The sequence below is a fragment of the Centroberyx affinis genome, unplaced genomic scaffold (genome assembly GCF_046629955.1).
Source record: "Centroberyx affinis isolate AG114_WGS23_722 - 3 ecotype Tasmania unplaced genomic scaffold, CSIRO-AGI_Caff_v1 ptg000040l_1, whole genome shotgun sequence".
In the NCBI taxonomy this organism is placed as follows: Eukaryota; Metazoa; Chordata; class Actinopteri; order Beryciformes; family Berycidae; genus Centroberyx; species Centroberyx affinis.
In genome coordinates this window covers 44320-65000 of record NW_027278753.1, presented here as the reverse complement: position 1 = coordinate 65000, position 20681 = coordinate 44320, and the positions used below count along the sequence as shown (strand labels likewise).

The following is a 20681-nucleotide window of genomic DNA, read 5'->3' as shown; positions in this document are numbered from 1 at the left end:
AATGAAATGAATGTGTTTATATTCTCGGTATAATACCACTGCATACTGTTAGCAGGGTTCCCATACTTATTTTACAGTTAAATTCAAAATCGTTTCCATAACTTCATACCACATTTTATCACTGTATTACTGCGGTGTAATGTAAAGCAACATTTAAAAATGCTATGACACTGAAAATTTGTTTTGTTTGTGACTCACAGCAACCGCTTTGCAGACTGCATTTTAGCCTGCTCATTTCTGATGATAAACGTTTCACATTTGATGATAAGCTTAGTAGTATTATTTCGAATTGCATTACTTTTCCAAAGGTTTTATTTTATTTAACAATTTTCCAGTGCTGGAAAACAAATTTTCAAATTCCATAACTTTTCCTGGATTTGGGAACCATGTGTTATGTTAGTAAACCTTCAGAAAGTATGACTGTCTCCTCAGTGTCAGCCTGCTAACCATGACCTCTGACCTCTGACCTGCAGAAGGATACAGCAGCAGGAGAGGGCGCTGTAGGCCTCAAACAGCTGGGTGGCGATGTCGATCCTCTTGCTCTCCACCGCCTGGCTGTTGTTAGCCAGCGCTAGCTTGTGAAGGTGGGGCAGCACGACTGGAGGAACAAAAAATAACGACAACGAGTTTGTAATACTGAATTTCTGGATGTGTCTGTGTGAGTAAGTGAAAGACAGAGTGAGTGGAAAAGAGAGAGATCTTAAGCATGCGTCAATGTGTTTTTTTGTGTATGTTCCTTTGTGTGTGTGTGTGTTTTATGTCTCTGTTCTGGTCTTTTACTCACACTCGTCTCTGAAGCGTGGTTCAGCATTGGGTCCGACCCGTCCGAAGGTCCTGATGATCTCCATGTGTAAAGAGTGCTGATCTTGGTACTGAGGGTCTTCCAGGAACGATGCCAGCTGCATCTTCACACGCTCCAGCAGCTACACACACACACACACACACACACACACACACACACACACACAGTGTAAATGTGTGCATGTTATGTATACAGTACAGTACATTCCTAATGTGTTTAACATTTATTTTCCTACCTCTTTTTGTGTGACAGTCTCCATGATGGTACCAAAGGCAGGAATAGTGGATATCCTCACTGAGCTGAAGACAACAGGAGAGCAAGACAGTGTTCTGACCACTCAGAGTCAAGTCACCACTCTTCTAGGTATTCTCTATGTTCTGCAGTCACTGTCTTTCACCAAGCATCAATCAGACTTGCATCAAATACTATCTGCAAATAGTCAGAGTTTATTTTAACTTGTTTGAAACACCAGATGGATGGGGTTTACGGCATTAGGATAATTCAGATGGTAAGTCATCAATATGGGTGCACCAATCAGGTTCACCATTCACCGATCAAGCATTAATACTAAAATTCCAATATAGCACTGTGTTTAAACAGATTGTTCTTATGGCTGCATGACATATCTGGCCTATCCATGTGTAAATAAATCACAGGCTTTATCCAAACATAGTAATTACATGTTAGCGTGTGCCTGATGACTGAGGTGCTTACTCACCTATAGTGCATAAAACATTTTTCATTCCGACAGCACAGGCTCTGCCTTCCACAATTATATTAAACTGGTTCTGATCTATGATCATAGACTGTGAAATTCAAAACACAATGTCCTGAATGAATTACCAATGCCAGATGGACGACATTCCTACGCTACTAATGTTCTGCTGACTGCCACAAATTGGCTCATACTTCTTACAGCATACGCTCAATGACTTTCCTGATTCAGCAAATGAAATTCTTCTTGTTTGTTGAAACAGTGATTGGCCGATCACCAGTGATCTATTTAGAATGTTTATCGGCAATAATGATCAGTGGTCAATCTATCAGTGCACCCTCAGTCATCACTGACAGAAAAGTATACTAGACTGACTTAATAATATAATGTAATACCTTCCTGTACTTCTATACTGGTAGGCATTGCATTGATCTATATTTTAAACCCCACCCATCTGATGCTATGAGCAGATTAAACGGAATTAATACCCAGATCTGCAATGAATATGTTAGATACTATATCAATAATCACTGCCAATCACTTACTAGTTCATAACTTAAAGTAATCAACACTTTTGTATAACTAAATAAATTGTATAACTTTTGACCAACAGCTAAGAATCCTCAATCACAACTATTTTTGAATAGGGATAATCCAATTCCAAAATCTGTTGTTCTTGGTGACAAACTGAGCTGAGTCATAAATAATAAATAATCAAAATAATACAGAATACAAACATCTGACAATAATCAATGATTGAAATGCACTGTGTGGTAAGCAAGGTTAATGGGCGATGTTAGGTAATCATTCCACTGTCAGTAGGGATAGAAAATCAATACATGAGCTCAAATACAACCAAGAGATACACATGGGCCATCTCCGTACTTGTGGGATAAAGAAAACTCACCAGCAATGCTACCAGTTCCTCTTTATGCCTGCATTAACAAAGTTATAAATTCATACTTCACAGTATGCTGATAGCGGAGACAGCCAGAAGTTTACATTTGGTTCATCAAAGTATCTAAAAATATATGATTTGAATTTGAATCTACAAGTTGGGGACAAGTTGTGTGTGTATGTACAGAGAGGAGGAGAAAAAGGGCTGCATTCCAACAGTGTCAACAACAATGACTTCCTCACTTTGTCTCCTTTCCTACATTCACACACTGATATGACAACATTGAGGAAGGTCTAACCAAGAACATGAAGGCTGGATGTACATTAGGTGCTCAAAAATTATTTTTTTTCACTTGTGGTACATCTGATCTTTTAATTACTGTCAAAGCATGGCTAGGAAATCCGACTGTCCCCTGTTTCGACAGCAATGGAAAGAACAAATCTGCACCACAAGGGCAAACAAAGAGCAGATGTGAACCAGTAGAATTGATCCAATTTAATACCCTAAGCCAATCAATGTGACTCCAGACCAGTGGAGGATGAGGAGAGGATACAGGGAACAAGGCAAATCACTTTAGGCCTGTATTTCTCCTTCCACTGAATTGTTGTGGTGGTGAGAGAAGCTGCCACGTCAACTGAATACAAATTCCAGTTGCTTTGGAGGCTTTTAGTGTCACATGGTCTTTTTCAAACGCCTTTCCAACTCAGCGAGACCGATTTCTATGGGAAACACTGCTTCACACTGTAAGGATGCAGCCCACATCATGAAAATGTTTACAGAAAGGTTTTCTTGTGTCGATTGACTCACAATTCTGGCCCACTGCACAGAGTTATAAGGGCCGGGGCCGCCCGGCGATCTACTAACGCTTCACTCATGCCTCGGAGAATCAACTGCAAACCCACCACACAGCAGGACGAGAGAGAGAGAGAGAGAGAGAGAGAGAGAGAGAGAGAGAGACGGAGTGGGAGGAGGGAGAGACAGTGAAAAGTAGAGAGAGGTAAAGAGAGAGAGAGACAGGGAAGAGAAGATAGGGAGGGAGGGAGAGGAGAGAGAGAGAGAGAGAGAGAGAGAGAGAGAGAGAGAGAGAGAGAGAGAGACAGAGTGGGAGGAGGGAGAGACAGTGAAAAGTAGAGAGAGGTAAAGAGAGAGAGAGAGAGAGAGAGAGAGAGAGAGAGAGAGAGAGAGAGAGAGAGAGAGAGAGAGAGAGAGAGAGAGAGAGAGAGAGAGAGAGAGAGAGAGAGAGAGAGAGAAGAGGAGAAAGACGGGGTGAAGATAACCAACCAACAGCTAACAGATTGGTCAGGAGGAGAGGCCCTGCTTAAAAGTAGTGGGAGGAGGAGGAGGAGGAGGAGGGGTTACAGATGAACATGCTGGGATTGCGCTATTGCTGCATGCAGACAGCTGGATGCATGAGTCTGAGGCTGAGGACGCAACGAGAGCGAGTGTTGGTTAGTGTCGCAGACTGATGACGCACACATGCACGGTGTTAGTAGTGACAGTGGTTATGGCGATGGACCGCCCATGACAAAGCCTAAGCCTAAGCAGGAGCAAACCCCACACAAACACTGATAATCTGTTTCTAAAAATCTCCCTCCATGACAATCCTGCCAATTGGACGCTATTGTGATGAAGGCAAGAAATAAAAGAGAAATAGGAATCTCCAGAAATGAGTGAGAGAACCCAAAGAAGTTCTGAATTGGCTGATAGATTAAAACACTTCTTACACATTAACCCTTTAACTCTGCTGAATACATCATCTACAGCAGTAATCAACATAAAATGTCAATAATTCAGCGATCAATGATGATATTAAGAGTTATCTTGTTTTGTGCTGAGTTTGCTCCTGGCAGGCACAGACCTGTGTCAGCGTGGCGGTTCTCTAAGTCAAGCAGCAGAGAGAAGGGGGGAGAGAGACGCGGCGCGGTGGTTTATTGTCATCGTTGTTGTTGTTGTTGTTCCACTTACATTTCAGGGTCGGAGGACAGTGTGATGAGAGCCGGCACCACTCTCTGAGCTACCAGCGTCTCATTCACCCCCTTCACCAGCAGCTGATCGGATTGGACAGAGCCAGCCGTGATGTCACAGAGGTGGGCGGGGCATTGGGACAAGAGCGAGCAACACCGCCGATAGATAAAGAGAGAAAAGAAAGAAAAAAGAAAAAAAAACAGAAAGGGGAGGGAAAAAGGAAAACAAATACAAAAAAAGATAGGAAGAAAGTGATATACAATGACAAGAACTGTAGCTGCAAGGCACGGAACGGCACTGCATGTAACAAGCAGGGGTGTATACACACACGCATACACACACACACACACACACACACACACACGCATACACACACACACAGACAGACACATACTGTATACACACACGCTCGGGAAATGGCCAGCATAGCCAACTGCACAAATACTGTTACAAGGTGAGCATAAGGCTGTAGGCCCTTTCCACAGACTCTAGGTCAGATTTTTACTTCATCCACCTTATGTTGATAATACAGCTGATGGTATGCTAATCTGATCTGGGATCTGTGGTAGGGGACCAACTTTCAACCCATAGTTTTGACAATGGTGGACGGCTATACCACTATGGAATGGTGACAGGGAAGTGTTGGGAAAGGGGAAGTACTTCACAATAAAGGGATGGAGGGAAACATGAATGTAGCCTCCCACTCCTCCTCACCCCCAGTATAGGTCAACATGGGCCCGGTTCCACTCCTATTCCTAGATCCTTATCCCAAAACACCTATTCTTTCAGAGTGCACAGATCTCAAAAGGACAAGGAGATGTGATTTAATATTGTAGATTCCCATCACTTAGGCCAGGAGTTCTGCCTTGGGAACCTGGCTCGTTAAACAGGGATGTGATCAGGGGCATAAAAAAGCAAGGGAATCAGTCATCTCCCATTAAAAACTGCTAGGAGTTATATTTCCAAAAGACCAGAAATACTGAAAAACGCTGAAAAAAAATCTATATTTAAAACATAAAATAAACTCCCTCCTGTCATGAGAATACTGAAAAGAAACAGGCCTGCGACCCATTGTGGCTCCTGAACTATACTTTCAAAACACTGACCTGAACCTTTCTGTTACATACAACAGGTATTTATGTAGTCAGTTCATATTAACAAGAGTGATCAGTGCATATTGAAAATTAAATTCTAGGAGGGTCTAGTGATAGAAGTGGAACCAGGGCTCAGATAAGGGCTGGGTTACAGGGGTCTTTCATCACACTTACAGCACAATAGCTAAATATCAAAAGTATGTTAAACAGCAGCAATAGCAAACAGAGCTAGCGCATATAGATAGGCAAACATGGAGTCGTATATATGTATATTCTAGGGCTGCACAGTCATATTCACAACTTTAGTTTCCACAATTAATAACACATGTTATTTAATTTAGAATGTCCACTGTAGATGAAAATAATCATGATGCCGATATAAGATGCCCCAAAAATAGTCATAATTACATAATTACAAATGATCATGATTACATTATATAGACAAATAATCAGGATTATCATTTTAGCCACAACTGTGCAGCCCTAATATATTCTACTGGCATATACTTTTCTTGTGAGAGAATGTCTCAAGAAAAAAGATCAAATGTATCTATGAATTAATTTGTCAGTACTGCAAAATGAGAAACATTTTAGGTAACATTTTATGTCAGTACTACACAATATGAGCGAAAGACTTCTGATCAATGAGTATCTGTAAGTGTGTGTATGTGTGTGTGTGTGTGTGTGTCGTACCTCAAACATCCGTGCAGCAGTACAGCGGACCAGTGCGGAGGTGTGCACCACCCCGTACCACAGAACAGTCAGCAACAGCTCATGGTACACTGGGTTGGCCCTGAAAAGAGGGCAACACAGACATATTATGTAATATTGTGACTGACAACCGACGTCTGACTTTCAAATGCAATTTAAATTTTTAAACAAGCAAATCTGTGTGTGTGTGTGTGTGTGTGTGTGTTGTGCGTGTCTCACCCCAGCTCTACAAAGGAGGCCTTAAGGCTGTCTAGAGGTGCATGGGACAGAGACAGGGTCGTCATAACGTCCTCTAGGAAACCCACCAACAACTTGCGATCCTCCTCCTGTGCACGAGTGACAATGTTAGCGTATATATGTCAGTCACCATGTCAGCATCAAATACATTCTTACAATTACAAACTAGGCATTTAGCTGGCATCCCTATCCGGAGCAACTCATATTTAGTGCAACTACTTTGAAAAAACAAGCATGAGTCAGTGAGTGTATTTTGGGACAATAGATCTTGTGCTACTTTCAATGCGTGTTGAGATGTGTTGCTATAAACATCTTGTTGACGCATATTGTGTCGAAGGGTAACACATGATATGCACTGTCCCATACTCTGATAAATAATTTTTGTTTGCTGTATTTTTTTTGGTTTTGTTTTGTGAATGATACATTATTTTGTGCACCCAAGATCAAAAGAATAACATGCGGCTTCTGTTTTAGGGTAGATTTTCCCTTGTGACATAAACAGAACATTAATGTGGTGCACAGTCTCAACATAACACACAAAAGAGTGTCAGGGGGGATTCTTGAATATGGATTCAAACAGCTGTGTATATAGTAAATAATTTAAATGACGGATTGATGTATCTTGATTTATCTTGCAAGATAATTGCAGTGTCACAAGGTAACACATCACTCATAAGACAAATCAAGTGCTCTCCTCATGATGCACTGAACTTCTATTTTGCTGTGGTCTGCTATTAAGTTACCTGGTTATAACATGTCAGCACGCCAGTAGCATAGATAGGGACTGTGGCCTTGGTAAGAATACCATTCCCTGCTGTAGCATCTGACAGAGGAGGAAAAACAAACAGACAAACGTAGACCAAACAAGAATAAATGTTACACCAAAATTACTATTGCAGCCATTTCTCAAGTTGTTTTTGCACTGTTTTATATCATCAATCTGTGATGTTCAGCGCATTCCAGGAGTTAGTTTGTGATGAAGGGTTGTCATTTACCTTTCTGCTGTACCCATTTTCCCTCAACCTGCCTCATCTACTTCTACTTCAGTTGGTGATTTCCTACATTTCCCAGAATGCCTTTCAACAACCCCCAGAGAAGCGGTGTGAACTTGTTGCTTTCAATCAAAGGTGAGCATATAAATGTAGCTAGCTGGCCAAATAGTTTGAGAACATTGGGGCATGTCTATGATCACGGCCGCGCCTCTTACTCAAAACACAAAGGGACTCATTCATAAAACTTACCGGCAGGTGTAGCGTGACGTTAGGGGCAGATACTGTCACGGTAGGGTGTTTTCTCATTCATAAATGTGAGATACTGGGATGTTATTAGCGTTACCATTTTCCCCGTATTTCCACCCCTTTTGTTCATTTACATATTGTGAAAGTGATTCATAAAAGCATAAGTTATCAGTGTTTTAGGGTGGATTTTTTCTTTACATGTGAAACCATTTAAGACAGTTCCACGACATGATGAAGTCTACCCTAGTGTGCCGTGCATTTTATAATATGGCTGAGTCTGTATAGGCTACAACATGTTTGTTGCTATACAGCCTATAGCCTATGTTTGTTGAAAAAGTTGAAAAGTCATCATGAGCTACAGACTGGGCCAAAAAACATTTCATAAACGGCCACAATACCAAAGCTAAATCACTTGGCAGCCGATTGAGACCAAGCGCCTCTTATAACTACAGAAACATGTCCGGAATGAGAGAAGAAGAGGGGAACACCCATATCTGACTCCAAATAGCTTGTTTACACCAACATTGTGTGTGTCTAAGCTCCACTCACCAACATTCTCTTCAGAAAGCAGAGAAAATCTTGTAACATGTGCAAGTGTGTGTGTGTGTGTGTCTAAGTTCCACTTACCAACATTCTCTTCAGAGAGTCTGAGAATCTCTTGAAACTGTGGTTTAACCTGAGGAAGTACAAGCCAAGAGGAAAGATAAACAAAAAACCATGATTACCTTTGTAAGTAAAAACCATTTAGAGTTCTCAATTCCTCAGACTAGCTGTTTTTTTGACAGATATCTTTCAGAGGTCAGAGAACAGCGAAGTGGTTAAGATCGCCGCCTCTGGACTCACAATGAACCTATGATGGATTCCATCTCTGCCTCAGTTCACTGGCAGCTCTTCCCTTCTCTCTACTCTTTATGACTGCTGCTGTTTAAAATACTAGTGCAGTGCCCGTTCGCTTTGAGCCCCGCTGTTGGACAGAGTGCTGTTCGCTTGTTTATTCAAGGTTTATTAATATTGAATGTGTCGCGTGTCCAATCCGACACTGCACTGCCTTGGGTCCCCAGCAATACACCCGCCAAGTGTGAAGTAGATCGGACGAACGGTTCTCGAGATATGCGAAGGACACACATACAGACAGAGATTCCTTGCTTTATAGTATGATGCATAGATAATACAAACAATAAAAATTGAAGAGACCAAAAAAAAAAAAATTCTGTTTAAAATCTACTTAAAGATGAATAAATAGCATACGTTATTCCTGAGAATATTTTTTACACTTGCCAGAGTGTGTTTAGATGAGTCACACGACTTTACCTTAGTGTTGGTGAAAATCTTGCCGAAGGTGCGACAGAACCTCCAGAAGAAGCGAGAGAACTCGTGGACGCAGGTTGATGAGGTCACATTGATGCGACCTACTATCTCTATCAGCTGGGGAAGTCTGGAGACAGAGCAGACAGAGGGAAATCAGTGTGTGTGTGTGTATGTATGAAAACGCATTCATGATGCCTTGCACAAAGCTCCTGTGTAGATCCTATGTACTAAATACAGTACATGTTTATAGTACTTCAAAGTCGCATTTCCATGTGTGTTGCACATTTGTGTGTGTGTTTGAGTGTCTGTGTTCACACATGTATGACCATACGTATGTGTGCATTTTACATCCTTGTATTTGTGAAATTGTGTGTACTGAAATACTCTATCGGGATGTGTTTGCAGTATGCATATATGAGTGGTTATGGTTTTACGTGTATGCTTTGATGTCTGTTTGTGTGTATGTTTTAGTGCATGTCTCACAGCTGGTTGACCACCCATAGCAGGCTGTCCCAGCCGGTGGTTCCCTCATGCTCTAGCTGGTGGTCGTAGAGTAGTAGCAGTGCGCTCAGCATCTCCCTGCTGCCTATGATGGTCGCCACGTCCTGGAGGGGAGAGGCTGGCCTGGGGAACCGGGTCACTGAAGGGCCAGAGAGACAGCACCAAGATGGAAGCTTAGGAGTGGTACTACCTGAAGAATTAAAACTACTGAGTCACCCTAAACCTGAAGTCCAGACTTAATCTGACCCCCTAAATGAGTTTAGCTTTCCCTCTGAACCATGCAAGCCTCCACACTATTTTATATCCCTGGTACATCCCCTGTCAGTTTGGCTTGGCTGATAAAGCATGTATTATTTTAGTGTGTGTGTCTGTAGTCGCCCTACCCTCTATAGCAGGTATCTCTCCATGGAGCATGGCTCTGCTGGTGAAGGGTGCGTTCTGCAGCACCACGGCGAACAGAGGTGGGATGAGAGACTGCAGTGCCGACAAGAACATGTGTAGCTTGTGTTCGTCCAGACTGTGTTCTCCCTGCTGCAGAAGGAGGGAGGGATGGAGGGAGGAACGGGGGGAGAGTTTGAGAGCGTAAGGGAGGTAGTGCAATTCAATGTGTGCATGGTGCCTAGCTCTGTAGCCTGGCAATGAAGGCACACGCATATGCATGCATACAGAGGATATCAAAAGTCTACACAACCTTTCAAATTTCCTTACAATACACATCTGCACAACTAGACCTTTTCTGTACATATATTTATGCCTTTCTGGAGACTTGTTAATGTGAATACAAACACATTTCTGCACATCTATATATGTTGTAGTTTCACATTTTCCAATTCGTCTCATTTGTTGTACATTGTTGGCTGTATCCTGTACTATATGCTGCTGCAACAGCCATCATATCTTACATCTTATCTTACTTCTGACAATGCATTAAAAATGGAAAACTAAACAGATTGGCTGCATAAGTGTGCCCACCCTTCTATGAATATGGCTTTTGACTGAATAACAGCAGTAGGTTTATTTGGATTATTCTCTACTAACTAAATTTTCTCCCATTATTCTTTGCAGAAGAGTTCATGCTCACTCCAGCTGCAAGGTGACCTCCTATGTGCCCTCCTCTTTAGCCCAGGCAATAGGTTTTCTATAGGACCATGGTTTGGTCTCTGGCTGGGCCATTCCACGAATACTGAACTTCTTCCTTTACTCTGAGAAGTTTCTGAATTCGCACTAGCAGGGACTTTGACAGGGAAGGCTCGCCCACACACACATAGACACAGACACTTACCGCAAGCAGTTTCTCTATACGTGCCAGTAGGGAGGGGAAGAGCGCAGTCTGCAGGGTGCCCAACTCTGTGGTCCAGGCAGCGAAGGCAGGGATGAAGACCTGGTGGATGGCACTGACCACCCGCTCCGACGGGTCCCCCAGCGACAGCAGCATCAGCTCAAAGCCCTGGAGGAGGGAACACACACACACACACACACACACACACACACACACAGAGGATGGGCATGAAGACATTCATGCACAGGTGGAAACAGCGTGGTTAGATCTTATGGCTGCATACTCGTATTTTTCATATGCTCACTGCAGCACTATTCCACCAACAAGAGGAACTGTTTGTGATAAAGGGCTACATAAACAAACTAGACTAGACTAAGCTGTTTGAAAAATCCTGCAGCGATAATAATAGATAAATGTAATGTGGTAGTTGGTTCCATTTTCACTTCTAAGCGCTAATGGTAAAATATATTTGTGAGATCACCAAGCAAGGTTACCATTAGCAACTATGAGAAATACAAAGTAGAATGTTCTATAGCAAGTTCTGACAGACTGTCCCCCCACAAACAAACACACACACACACACACACACACACACACACACACCTGGGAGTACTTGTCGGGGTCGTCTATGTAACCCATGATAATGCCCAGGCTCTTGACCACGGCCTCTCTGACCATGTCAGCCTTATCCTCAGCTAGCATCTGCTGCAGCATGGACAACACCAGGGAGCTACGGATCTCTTTCTGCAGAGACAGAAAGAAAGAGAGAGACAGAGAATGATACATTTATCTATCTTATTAAGCTGTGCATTTTTCATTAATCTTTTATGTATCATCTTAATATCTCATATGTGTAATCTCAAACTCTGAAAACACATACAGACACTATAGAACAAAACTGTAGGAGTTTAATTCCCTTCAAAATAATTCACCCTTCTCATCTGCCATGCTAACTTCAAATCCAATGAATAATCAATACAAAAAAAAGAAGAGTACAGAGATGCCATATACTTGAGACTTTCCATTAGGGCTGGGCGGTAATTCAATATTATCGTTTATTGTCTTTCAGTGGAATCATATTGTGAAGATATTAAGATATTGTGACACAATTCTGTTATCTAAAGTTTTGTTTGACATCCCACCTGACATTATCATTCAGTTCAGTGTAATGAACATCAATTTGATGACTATGTGATTTTACATACGTAAGCCGTATCATGATATATATCCCTATCGATTCTGTGATTCTGCACATTTCATATTGGTTCTTACAGGCAGGTACGGTGCTAAGGCTCCACAGGACTCTGCTACCAACAACCTCCTCTCTGGATATTTGTGGTTAATCTGCAGAGGAAGAGAGAGAGAGTGAGAGACAGAAACAGAGTGCTGGGGGGGGAAGCAGTGGGACAGACAAAGAAAGGAGGAGAAAGGAAGGACAGAGGGCAGCGACAATGGAAAGAAGATAACAACTCGAGTATCATCAACAAGTTGACCCTGTGGAAACCGCTATTTGTCTTTCTAGACAGAGATTCTCAGCTTCCAGACCGCAGGCAGCTGATGTTGCCATGGCAGCAGATTTTGTTTATCATAAATGTGTTGCATAAGGTGACCCAGGTGGCATTGAAAACAAACTGCTATCAAGTGTTCGTCTGGGACACTGTGGTAGCGATGATAGCAATTTGCAGCATCAGAACATGTTGAGGAATGGGAATACAACTGCAATTACCGGAATTGGGACTGAATGGTACAGTATGCTCAATAAAACAGCAGGAGGCAACTGAGACTTTCTTCTGATATATTGTACAATGCGATATTGTTGCATCAGAGATTTGAGTGTATGTCGCAGGAAGACAAGCGTTTTTTCGTTTTTATTACCAAATCAATAAAAGAGATAGTGAAAAAAAGAAAACAAACAGCCAGGGTTATTACACAAGAAAACTAAATGAATGGTATTGGTCTTGATAATGAAATAATATAAGGAAACATTTTCAATAAAGAAGAAATGAAGGAACCCAAATTTGAGGGATATTTTGCAAGGACATAATTTGAGGTTATGTCATCCCCCCAAAAACCATTATGGATTATTGTTATTTTCCTCCCAATCAATATCATAATCACTATTGGACCCTAAACCTCTGTGCTCTTGTATGTACTGTACCTGTTCCCAACACTGAGGGAGGAGCTCAGCCTCAACGCGGGTGGGACCCACGTGCCTCGCAAACGCCACACAACCCGTCAAGATCATTTGTCTGTGGGACAGCACGCATACACAAACATGAGAATACACTACCAGCTGGAATGACAGCTATATACGATAACACAGAAAATATTGTGATATTCACTAAATATTGTGATATCTACACTGCACTTCCGGGGGGGTGGCTCTGCTGCTGACCCAGCGCTTCATCTTTTTTCTGTTGTATGTCTTCTTATGTTTCTATGTTTTTGTGTTTTCTACAATTGTCTTGTTTGTAAATCTGTGTTGATTGTGTTGAAGTCGAAGACAATTTTCCACATTGTGGACAATAAAGTTTCTAACTAACTAACTAACATATTCTATATCATTGAGTATCGGCCCAAGCCTAGCGGTTATGAACTTCTATATTAGGGGTTGGGAAAGTATTAAGCAATCAATACTACATAATCAGTTGTAGGCATGGTGTACCTTCCCACCTATTTAGTGGTTTGGGAAACACTGACAATCGACAATCACACACACACACACACACACACACACACCTCTGCTCGTCATCCGGTCTCTTGATTAGGTTGAAGAGGATGTGGAGGAGCTGGTCTCTCTCTTTAGGCTCCGGGTGAAGGCAGGCCGTACACAGGATGAGAGGAATCAACTCCTGTAGGAGAGAGAAACAGAGGGGAGACAGACAGAGGAGAGAAAGACAGAGAGAGAGAGAGAGATGAATTTGTATTAGAAGAGTGAGGTTACAGTTACAACACAGAATAGGGAAAGGCTGGTCAGCAGCAGTCATTAGGTCAAGTAGGCCCGAATGTCTATGAAGCAGAGAGAAGAGGAGAGGAGGAGAGGGGGTGTTGAAAAGAGGAGAGAAAAGCAGCAATGTTGAGCATGAAACAAAGGCAGAATAAGTACAGACGGTCACCATAAGAAGCAACAGGAGAAAACGTGCAAAATGAACAGTACCATCAATAGCTTGTTGGTGTTATACCTTGACTGGTTTGACTTTAAAGTCACACACATATACGCACACACACTGAAACACTTGTACAGTGCATGCACACACCGAGACATGAATGCACATGCTCACACACACACACACACACACACACACACACACACACACACACACACACACACACACACACACACACACACACACACACACACACACACACACACACACACACACACACACACACACACACACACACACACACACACACACACACACACACACACACACACACACACACACACACACACACACAGCTGCACAGACAGACACACTCGTACATACATACTCTTCTAGTCCCCCTACTAAAACAGAGCTCCTTCCCAGAGTTCAGCCTGAGTTCACAGAACCTTGCAGCCAGAGGGGAGAGAGCTCGGCTGCCCTTGATGCAGGGCCTCCACTGCCAAACTGCGGTCGTCTCTGCATTCCCGCCACACACACCCAAATTAGAGAGCGCACAGCAAGTTAAAAATATGTTTTTCAAACAAACCCTGTATTTTTTTTCCAGGAAGATATCATATTTTCCTGCCGAGCATTGGCAGAAGGAGCAAAACCCCAACCCTGGATGGACAGATGGACTGACGGGGAGACTTGGGTAAAGATAGGCTGTGATGAGTCACTCGCTCAACGCTGGATCAACCCTCTGTCTGAAGCCGCTGCCATGTTGGCCATCAATTCAAAAGTAAAATTATGGCATTTTGGTATTGGGGGTGGTCATTTTAAGTGGTTATATGATTGGTTCAGTGTGGGTGAAGTCAGTTCAAGTGTCAAATAACAGTGAAAGACCTGCAAATTAACTGAATTCAGCTAAATTTAACTGTCACATTCAATCATCTCCTGCTTTGGACCTCTGAAAGAACCACACATCCTTGCAAGAGCTTTTTTTTTCAGACTCAACAGTAATGGCCTGATAAAACAAATAAATGAATAAACAAAAAGCACACATCTAAAAGCTAGAACCCACGGTGACCTTGTTCTATTCCTGTGCGAATTCCTCTGCTCCTGATGTGAAAACTCCTTCAGAAGGTTCTCCCCAGATTAAACATCTGAGCAGCACTGGGTCAACATTGTGGGCAGGTAGAGTGGACAGCAAGACGCCAGGCCAGGAGCCAGAGGCCAGGGGGCTGCAGAGCAGGGCTCCTGCACTGCTTATGCTGATGAAACTGCATCGCTTTTCCATGACTCGTCCATGATGAATGCTGTGATTTCTCTGAACACTATGTCCAACTGTCACATTTTTTTTGGTTGATTTTGATGTCCCATACCGCAAAAATGTCCATCTTAACAACTCCTTTATTCAGTCTTAAAATCTTATTTTTCTTAAAGCAAGTAAAAAATTCTGCCAATGAAGTGAGATAATTCCACTTAATTCCAATGCAGTTTCAGCTGTTTGAGGAATTTTCTAGTGTACTTGGTACTTCACTAGTACCAAGAAAACCACGCTTGATTCAAGAAAATTCACGTGAAATAATCTCATTAATTACAAAATTTAGCTTAGCTTCAACATTTTCTTGTCTGCCCTGACGGCCATAGAATAAAATGCTTGGAGTGAATGAGTGCTGATATTGATATATTGTGGAATAGCCGAGGGGAACACTGGAGATTCCCAAAGTTCAGTGATCACTATCTCCTTTGCCTGCATGTGTAAATGTCATTACAATGCAGCGACAGAGCAAAACTGTGCCTTGAAATTTTCTATGTATTCTTAATTTTAGAGCTGCAACAATTAATCGATTAGTTGTCAACTATTAAATTAATCGCCAACTATTTTGATAATCGATTAATCGGTTTGAGTAATTTTTTAAGAAAAATAAGTCAAAATTCTCTGATTCCAGCTTCTTAAATGTGAATATTTTCTGGTTTCTTTACTCCTCTATGACAGTAAACTGAATATCTTTGGGTTGTGGACAAAACAAGACATTTGAGGACGTCATCTTGGGCTTTGGGAAACACTGATCCACATTTTTCACCATTTTCTGACATTTTATAGACCAAACAATTAATCGATTAATCGAGAATGAAAATAATCGTTAGTTGCAGCCCTACTTAATTTGTGGATTTTCTTTTCCATTTTAATTTCATTTGACTGTGACTTAAGTCTGGCTACACTGTTTTCTCTCCTCTAAATGCCTTTTTCCTCACCTCTTCTTCTTTTGTCTAACCTCATATTCTCCTGCGAGAGGGAGGAGTGTCAGGAATCAGAGCTAGGACACAAGATACATACAGTAAAATGTACAACTACATGACCAATCTTTTCCACATTGCAGCAGTGAAAAATGCGTCATACTCCTGGGTCTGGGTTCCCATGATGCCCTCTAAACATAAAGCCTTCTCCTGTTGTTCCCTCTCTGTGCGTTTTGTGTCTCCTTGCTTAATTGTTTCACTCACATTTAGACTTATGTGGAAGCAAAACAATAAGCAAACATTCATGAATGGGTCCTTCATTTGGGTTCTATTCAAATTCCTGATCTGTTGTGCTGCAACAGTCCTGATAAAATCATCTAGGCTCATTGTCCTGTGAGCAGTTTGTTAAAGATCACAGTTAAACTACAGTGATAGCACTTCTAAAGAAGCCTATACACACTGTTTATATGTGAAATGCAATTAGAAAAAAACAAAAAAACAAAAAAAACAAAACAGGCTTGAAAATCTCTCCCTTGGGCATGTGAACATTCATGTGGATACATGTTGTTACACACACTATCAAAGCATAAAATCAACTGCCAAAACATACAATAAAAGTGGTACAAGTGGTGTGTGTAATAATTGTTGTTTTTCTCCCTTCAATTATCTTTAGTGTTATTGCAGAGACAAACATTCTTATCCATCAACGGCAATTTAACTAACCGATCAACAAAACTGCAACCCATTTGCTGCATTCACAACACTAAGTGATCACAAATCAGACTATTTTCAGTTGCAGAAAAACAAAATACAAACAATGCAGAGCAATAAGCTGAAGACACTTCAGACTGAGCTAAAGTGTAGCATGTGGAAGAAGAATGTATTGTCTAATGATTTACGATGTCTGATAATGCAGCCAGGTGGCAGGCAGAGTTTTAGTGTTTTAATGGGTCATTCCGCCGTTTCAAGTCAAACACCTTTTGTTCTTGAGCGGGTGTCACATTCTAACAACTTAAGGTGTGTCTCCAGGCTTGGGTGGGTGGCATGTGTGTGTGTGCTTCTTGCATGGCTGGTGAGTCTAACGGACATGGTACAAAGTCCACACCGCTCAAGTGGGATCTCGGCATCTCAATGTTCTGTTGCTTTTTTTTTCCCTCCTCACCCTTCAGTTTGTTTTTCCTTGATTTTGGAAAGAGATCAAGTTCTCCATAACTGTCAGTGGATAAAAAAAACATAACCATGGTGATATGCAAAGCAGCCAGAGTGAGGGCCAATCCAACCTGACTTACCTCGTTCAACCATTTTTTTCCCCTTTACCTCTTATCTAATCTTTCGACGCTCCGTGTGCAGAATTCCTTTTTTTCCAAGTTTCCAGTGAATGGCATTTGTATACACATGAACACACATACACACACACACACACACACTTGCATGCAACCACTGCGCAGGTGTTTCTACATTTTAGCTTGCAGGGAGTGATTGCGTGTTAACAGCTCATTTATTTTCATATCCCCTTCCCTTCTCTCCCCAGAGAATATATGTTAACACTCAACTCTGCACATGTGCAGACACCTTGGTTTACATTGAGTAAGATTACTGGGAATCACTGCACGCTCCATACTAAGGACTCACACACCTTATTTCTTGGTTATATACAGTCATAACAATACAGCAGAAAGCTATGGCAGTTAGTAAAACAAATGCTGAGAAAAGTCCTAAGTTTAATTAAAGTCGCTCTAGACTCTTAGCCATTTAGGGACTGCAAGTGATTACAGCGGCAGCCAATAAGAAGAGCAAAAAAGGCGGGGAATCAATCAAATAAGGATGGGGTAAGGAAACACTGAGTCTACATACATGACCTAATCTAGAGGCTAAAACCACATAGCTGAAGCCTTCACTGCACATTAGCTCACACTTCAGCTAAAAATTGATATCCATAGTTTATTTTATGATGCGCAAGATAACATAGCAATAGTCTAAAACATGAAAATTTCAATAAACTTGATTTTGGCAATCTTTGTGCCAGCTTTGTCAGTTTCTGGCAAAGATGGCACTATGGCTATAAAAAAGGAACATTTCAAGTGAGCGCAAGTGAGGCAAGTGAGAGCCTAAGTGACAGCGGTTGTAGCCAATAGCAGCAGGGCCTGCGTTACACATTTTTGGTTATGGGTCAGGTGAGACAACCATGCAGATGAAAGCGTGAAAGACTCACCTGGCACAGATGCGCAACCATTCTCTAGGAGCAGAGAGGCATGCATGAGAACGAGAGAATGAGTGAGAAGAAAAGAGAGGAACAAAAAGATAGCAGTGAGAGCAAAAGGATAGAAAAAGTAGAGTGGGGGGGAAACAGCAGAAGAGAAGGAGGAGAGATGACACTGGTGAAAAAAAATGGCCGTGTCGAAAGACGGTGAAATACCCAAACATTAGATACACACAGGTCAGCTGGGTACTTGCAGGTTACATCTGAGAGGTTAGTGTTGTGTTTAATGTCTGTTAGCATTACAAAGTTATTAATTCCTATAATTATACACCTTGCTGGCAGCAGACACAGTCAAATCTGTAAAAGGCAACAAGGATAAAGGTGGTACATGTAGCATAAACACATTAAGTTTGAGACAATAGTATAATTACCATAAACAAATGAGACTATCGCCAAGAAGACTGGCAGGCTCTACCAGTTTCAACCAGGTTGGATTTTGCGGGAAAACTGCTGGATTGCATTATGGCACAAAACAAGAAGAGGGTGCTGTTCTTCCAGCGCAAACAGAGATAAAGCTGAAAGAGTTTCTCACAATGGCAGATGGTGGAACAAGTGAAAGTCTGATAGAAAAACCAACATGTCTGTCCTCTTCAGTAAAGCTAAAGATGAAACTTTTGAGCAAAGAAGTAGCATCCTCTTTTTTTATGGGGTTTATGGGAAATGTGGCCTTCATTTTGAGAAACACTGACAATACTACTTGCATGAGACAGAGGCTACAAATCGTCATGACCATGATCTCATTTGTTTACTGTAATTATACCAAGCTATTAATTTGACACATTGATGTTTAAAAATGCTACACATAGCACCTTTAAAACCATGGTAGGCTATCGGAAATATAAAATAGCTATTTAGACTTGGTTCAATGTCCATTACATGATTTGGATGGGAATTTACAAGCTCAGGATGTGTGCGCACCCCACTACTTTCCTGTTTTTCCCCCCCGCTTAGCCCTGCTGCTCTGTGTGTATCTAAAGGACAAGGAGAAGAAGCCTGTGATGATGATGATGATGATGATGATGATGATGATGATGATGATGATGATGATGAAAGGGTACAGGGAGGGGTTTAGGGAGGTGAGAAAGAGGAGAAGGAGGAGGAGGAGGAGAAGAGGGTTTACCTCTCGTTTAGCGAGGAGGACATTTGGGCCGCTGCGAGGGAGGCAGCGGCCCAACATTAACATCACACTCTCCTCACTGTCTGCTATACGGGACACCTGGAAAAGAGAGGGAGACTAATTATTATGACCATTACTCTGATATAATGTGCATGTGTAAATTCCTGTGTGCATGTTTTGGTGTGCTCATGTATGTGCGAGCGCATTTTCACGAGCGTGTGTGCGCGTGTGTGTATAGCCATGTGTGTATGCATGCCGACTGTATGTGTGTGTGTTTTCATAAATGTATGTACGTCTACATGAAGTGTGTGTGTGTGCAGGTACTGACCTCAGCTCCCAGGCGGCTGTCGGAGGACATTCTGCAGAAGGACAGCAGCGCCTGCTGGAAGGCTGGGGATAACTTCCTGGGACACCACAAACAACAAGGGAACAAAAACAGTTACTACAGTCTGCACCACTCGGTCTGCGCTCCACAACAGCGCTGGAGCTTTCCCTGACCACTGAATGATTGGGGATTGGGCCGGCCCGCCTTAGAGCTTAGAGCTGTCACTCTCCCATGTCATTGCTGTGTATTTCAACGGCGAGTTCTAGCGTCACGCGGTCTAAAGGCTGTTTCAGAGGCCTTTCCATCCTGGTGGGAAAAAAAATTCAGGGGAAGCACTGCTATAGATAGATGGAGTTTGGCCATAGGAAATTACAGTGGCACTGGCAACTGTTCCGTAGCAGCTGCTGATTAACTTGTGCTACTTTGCCAGTTGAATTTTGGAGATGTACCAGATTTATACACCGAGTATACTTTTCAATCTTTCAGAGGGGGGCAGCAGAATGATACTCATAATGAAAAGCTTTTTGCTTTTCTTTATTAATCAGGTGTCAACACTGTGAAGAACTGTGGTGGATAAAAGTTCATACATGACAGTCTTTGTTCCCTTGATTGAGTGTCTTGATGCAGTAGTGGTTAGAGACACTGCAGCAGGACGGCCATGTGTTCAGTTGAAATTGAGCAAGTCCAAACAACTTCATGCTCACTCAGTGCAACAATGCCCTAGACAAGATGGTCAGCTATTGTTCCACTGTTCATAGTGGCTATGTAGATAGACAACTGGCACTGTCTAGTGGCCAAATTTGGTAACTACAATGAGATGGCTGGCATGCCTGTACTTGGCGACCACATATAAAATATGCTGTATGTCATTTGCTTAGTGCTTGATTCAAAGCACCTCACA

At 42.1% G+C, this 20681-nt stretch overlaps 1 protein-coding gene across 6 annotated transcripts in view; it reads right to left on the bottom strand.

Moving 5' to 3' along the window:
- The window catches only part of relch (RAB11 binding and LisH domain, coiled-coil and HEAT repeat containing), a 43307-nt gene that overhangs the window by 6488 nt on the left and 16138 nt on the right, over positions 1-20681 (bottom strand). Inside the window, exons 10-28 of one of the 6 annotated variants that reach the window (XM_071517050.1) lie at positions 19784-19859; positions 19459-19554; positions 18291-18314; positions 13488-13600; positions 12907-12997; positions 12021-12092; positions 11352-11492; positions 10752-10916; positions 9853-10000; positions 9452-9608; positions 8972-9095; positions 8288-8336; positions 7166-7245; positions 6405-6511; positions 6168-6267; positions 4381-4463; positions 1038-1101; positions 785-923; positions 482-598 (exon numbers count right to left, since the gene is read on the bottom strand). In XM_071517050.1, the coding sequence (XP_071373151.1) occupies positions 482-598; positions 785-923; positions 1038-1101; positions 4381-4463; positions 6168-6267; positions 6405-6511; positions 7166-7245; positions 8288-8336; positions 8972-9095; positions 9452-9608; positions 9853-10000; positions 10752-10916; positions 11352-11492; positions 12021-12092; positions 12907-12997; positions 13488-13600; positions 18291-18314; positions 19459-19554; positions 19784-19859 (1946 nt within the window). Of the gene's footprint in view, positions 1-467; positions 599-784; positions 924-1037; positions 1102-3222; positions 3306-4380; positions 4464-6167; positions 6268-6404; positions 6512-7165; positions 7246-8287; positions 8337-8971; positions 9096-9451; positions 9609-9852; positions 10001-10751; positions 10917-11351; positions 11493-12020; positions 12093-12906; positions 12998-13487; positions 13601-18290; positions 18315-19458; positions 19555-19783; positions 19860-20681 lie in introns of those variants that run through there. The other 5 variants (XM_071517022.1, XM_071517030.1, XM_071517038.1 and 2 more) reach the window with 5 other exon arrangements.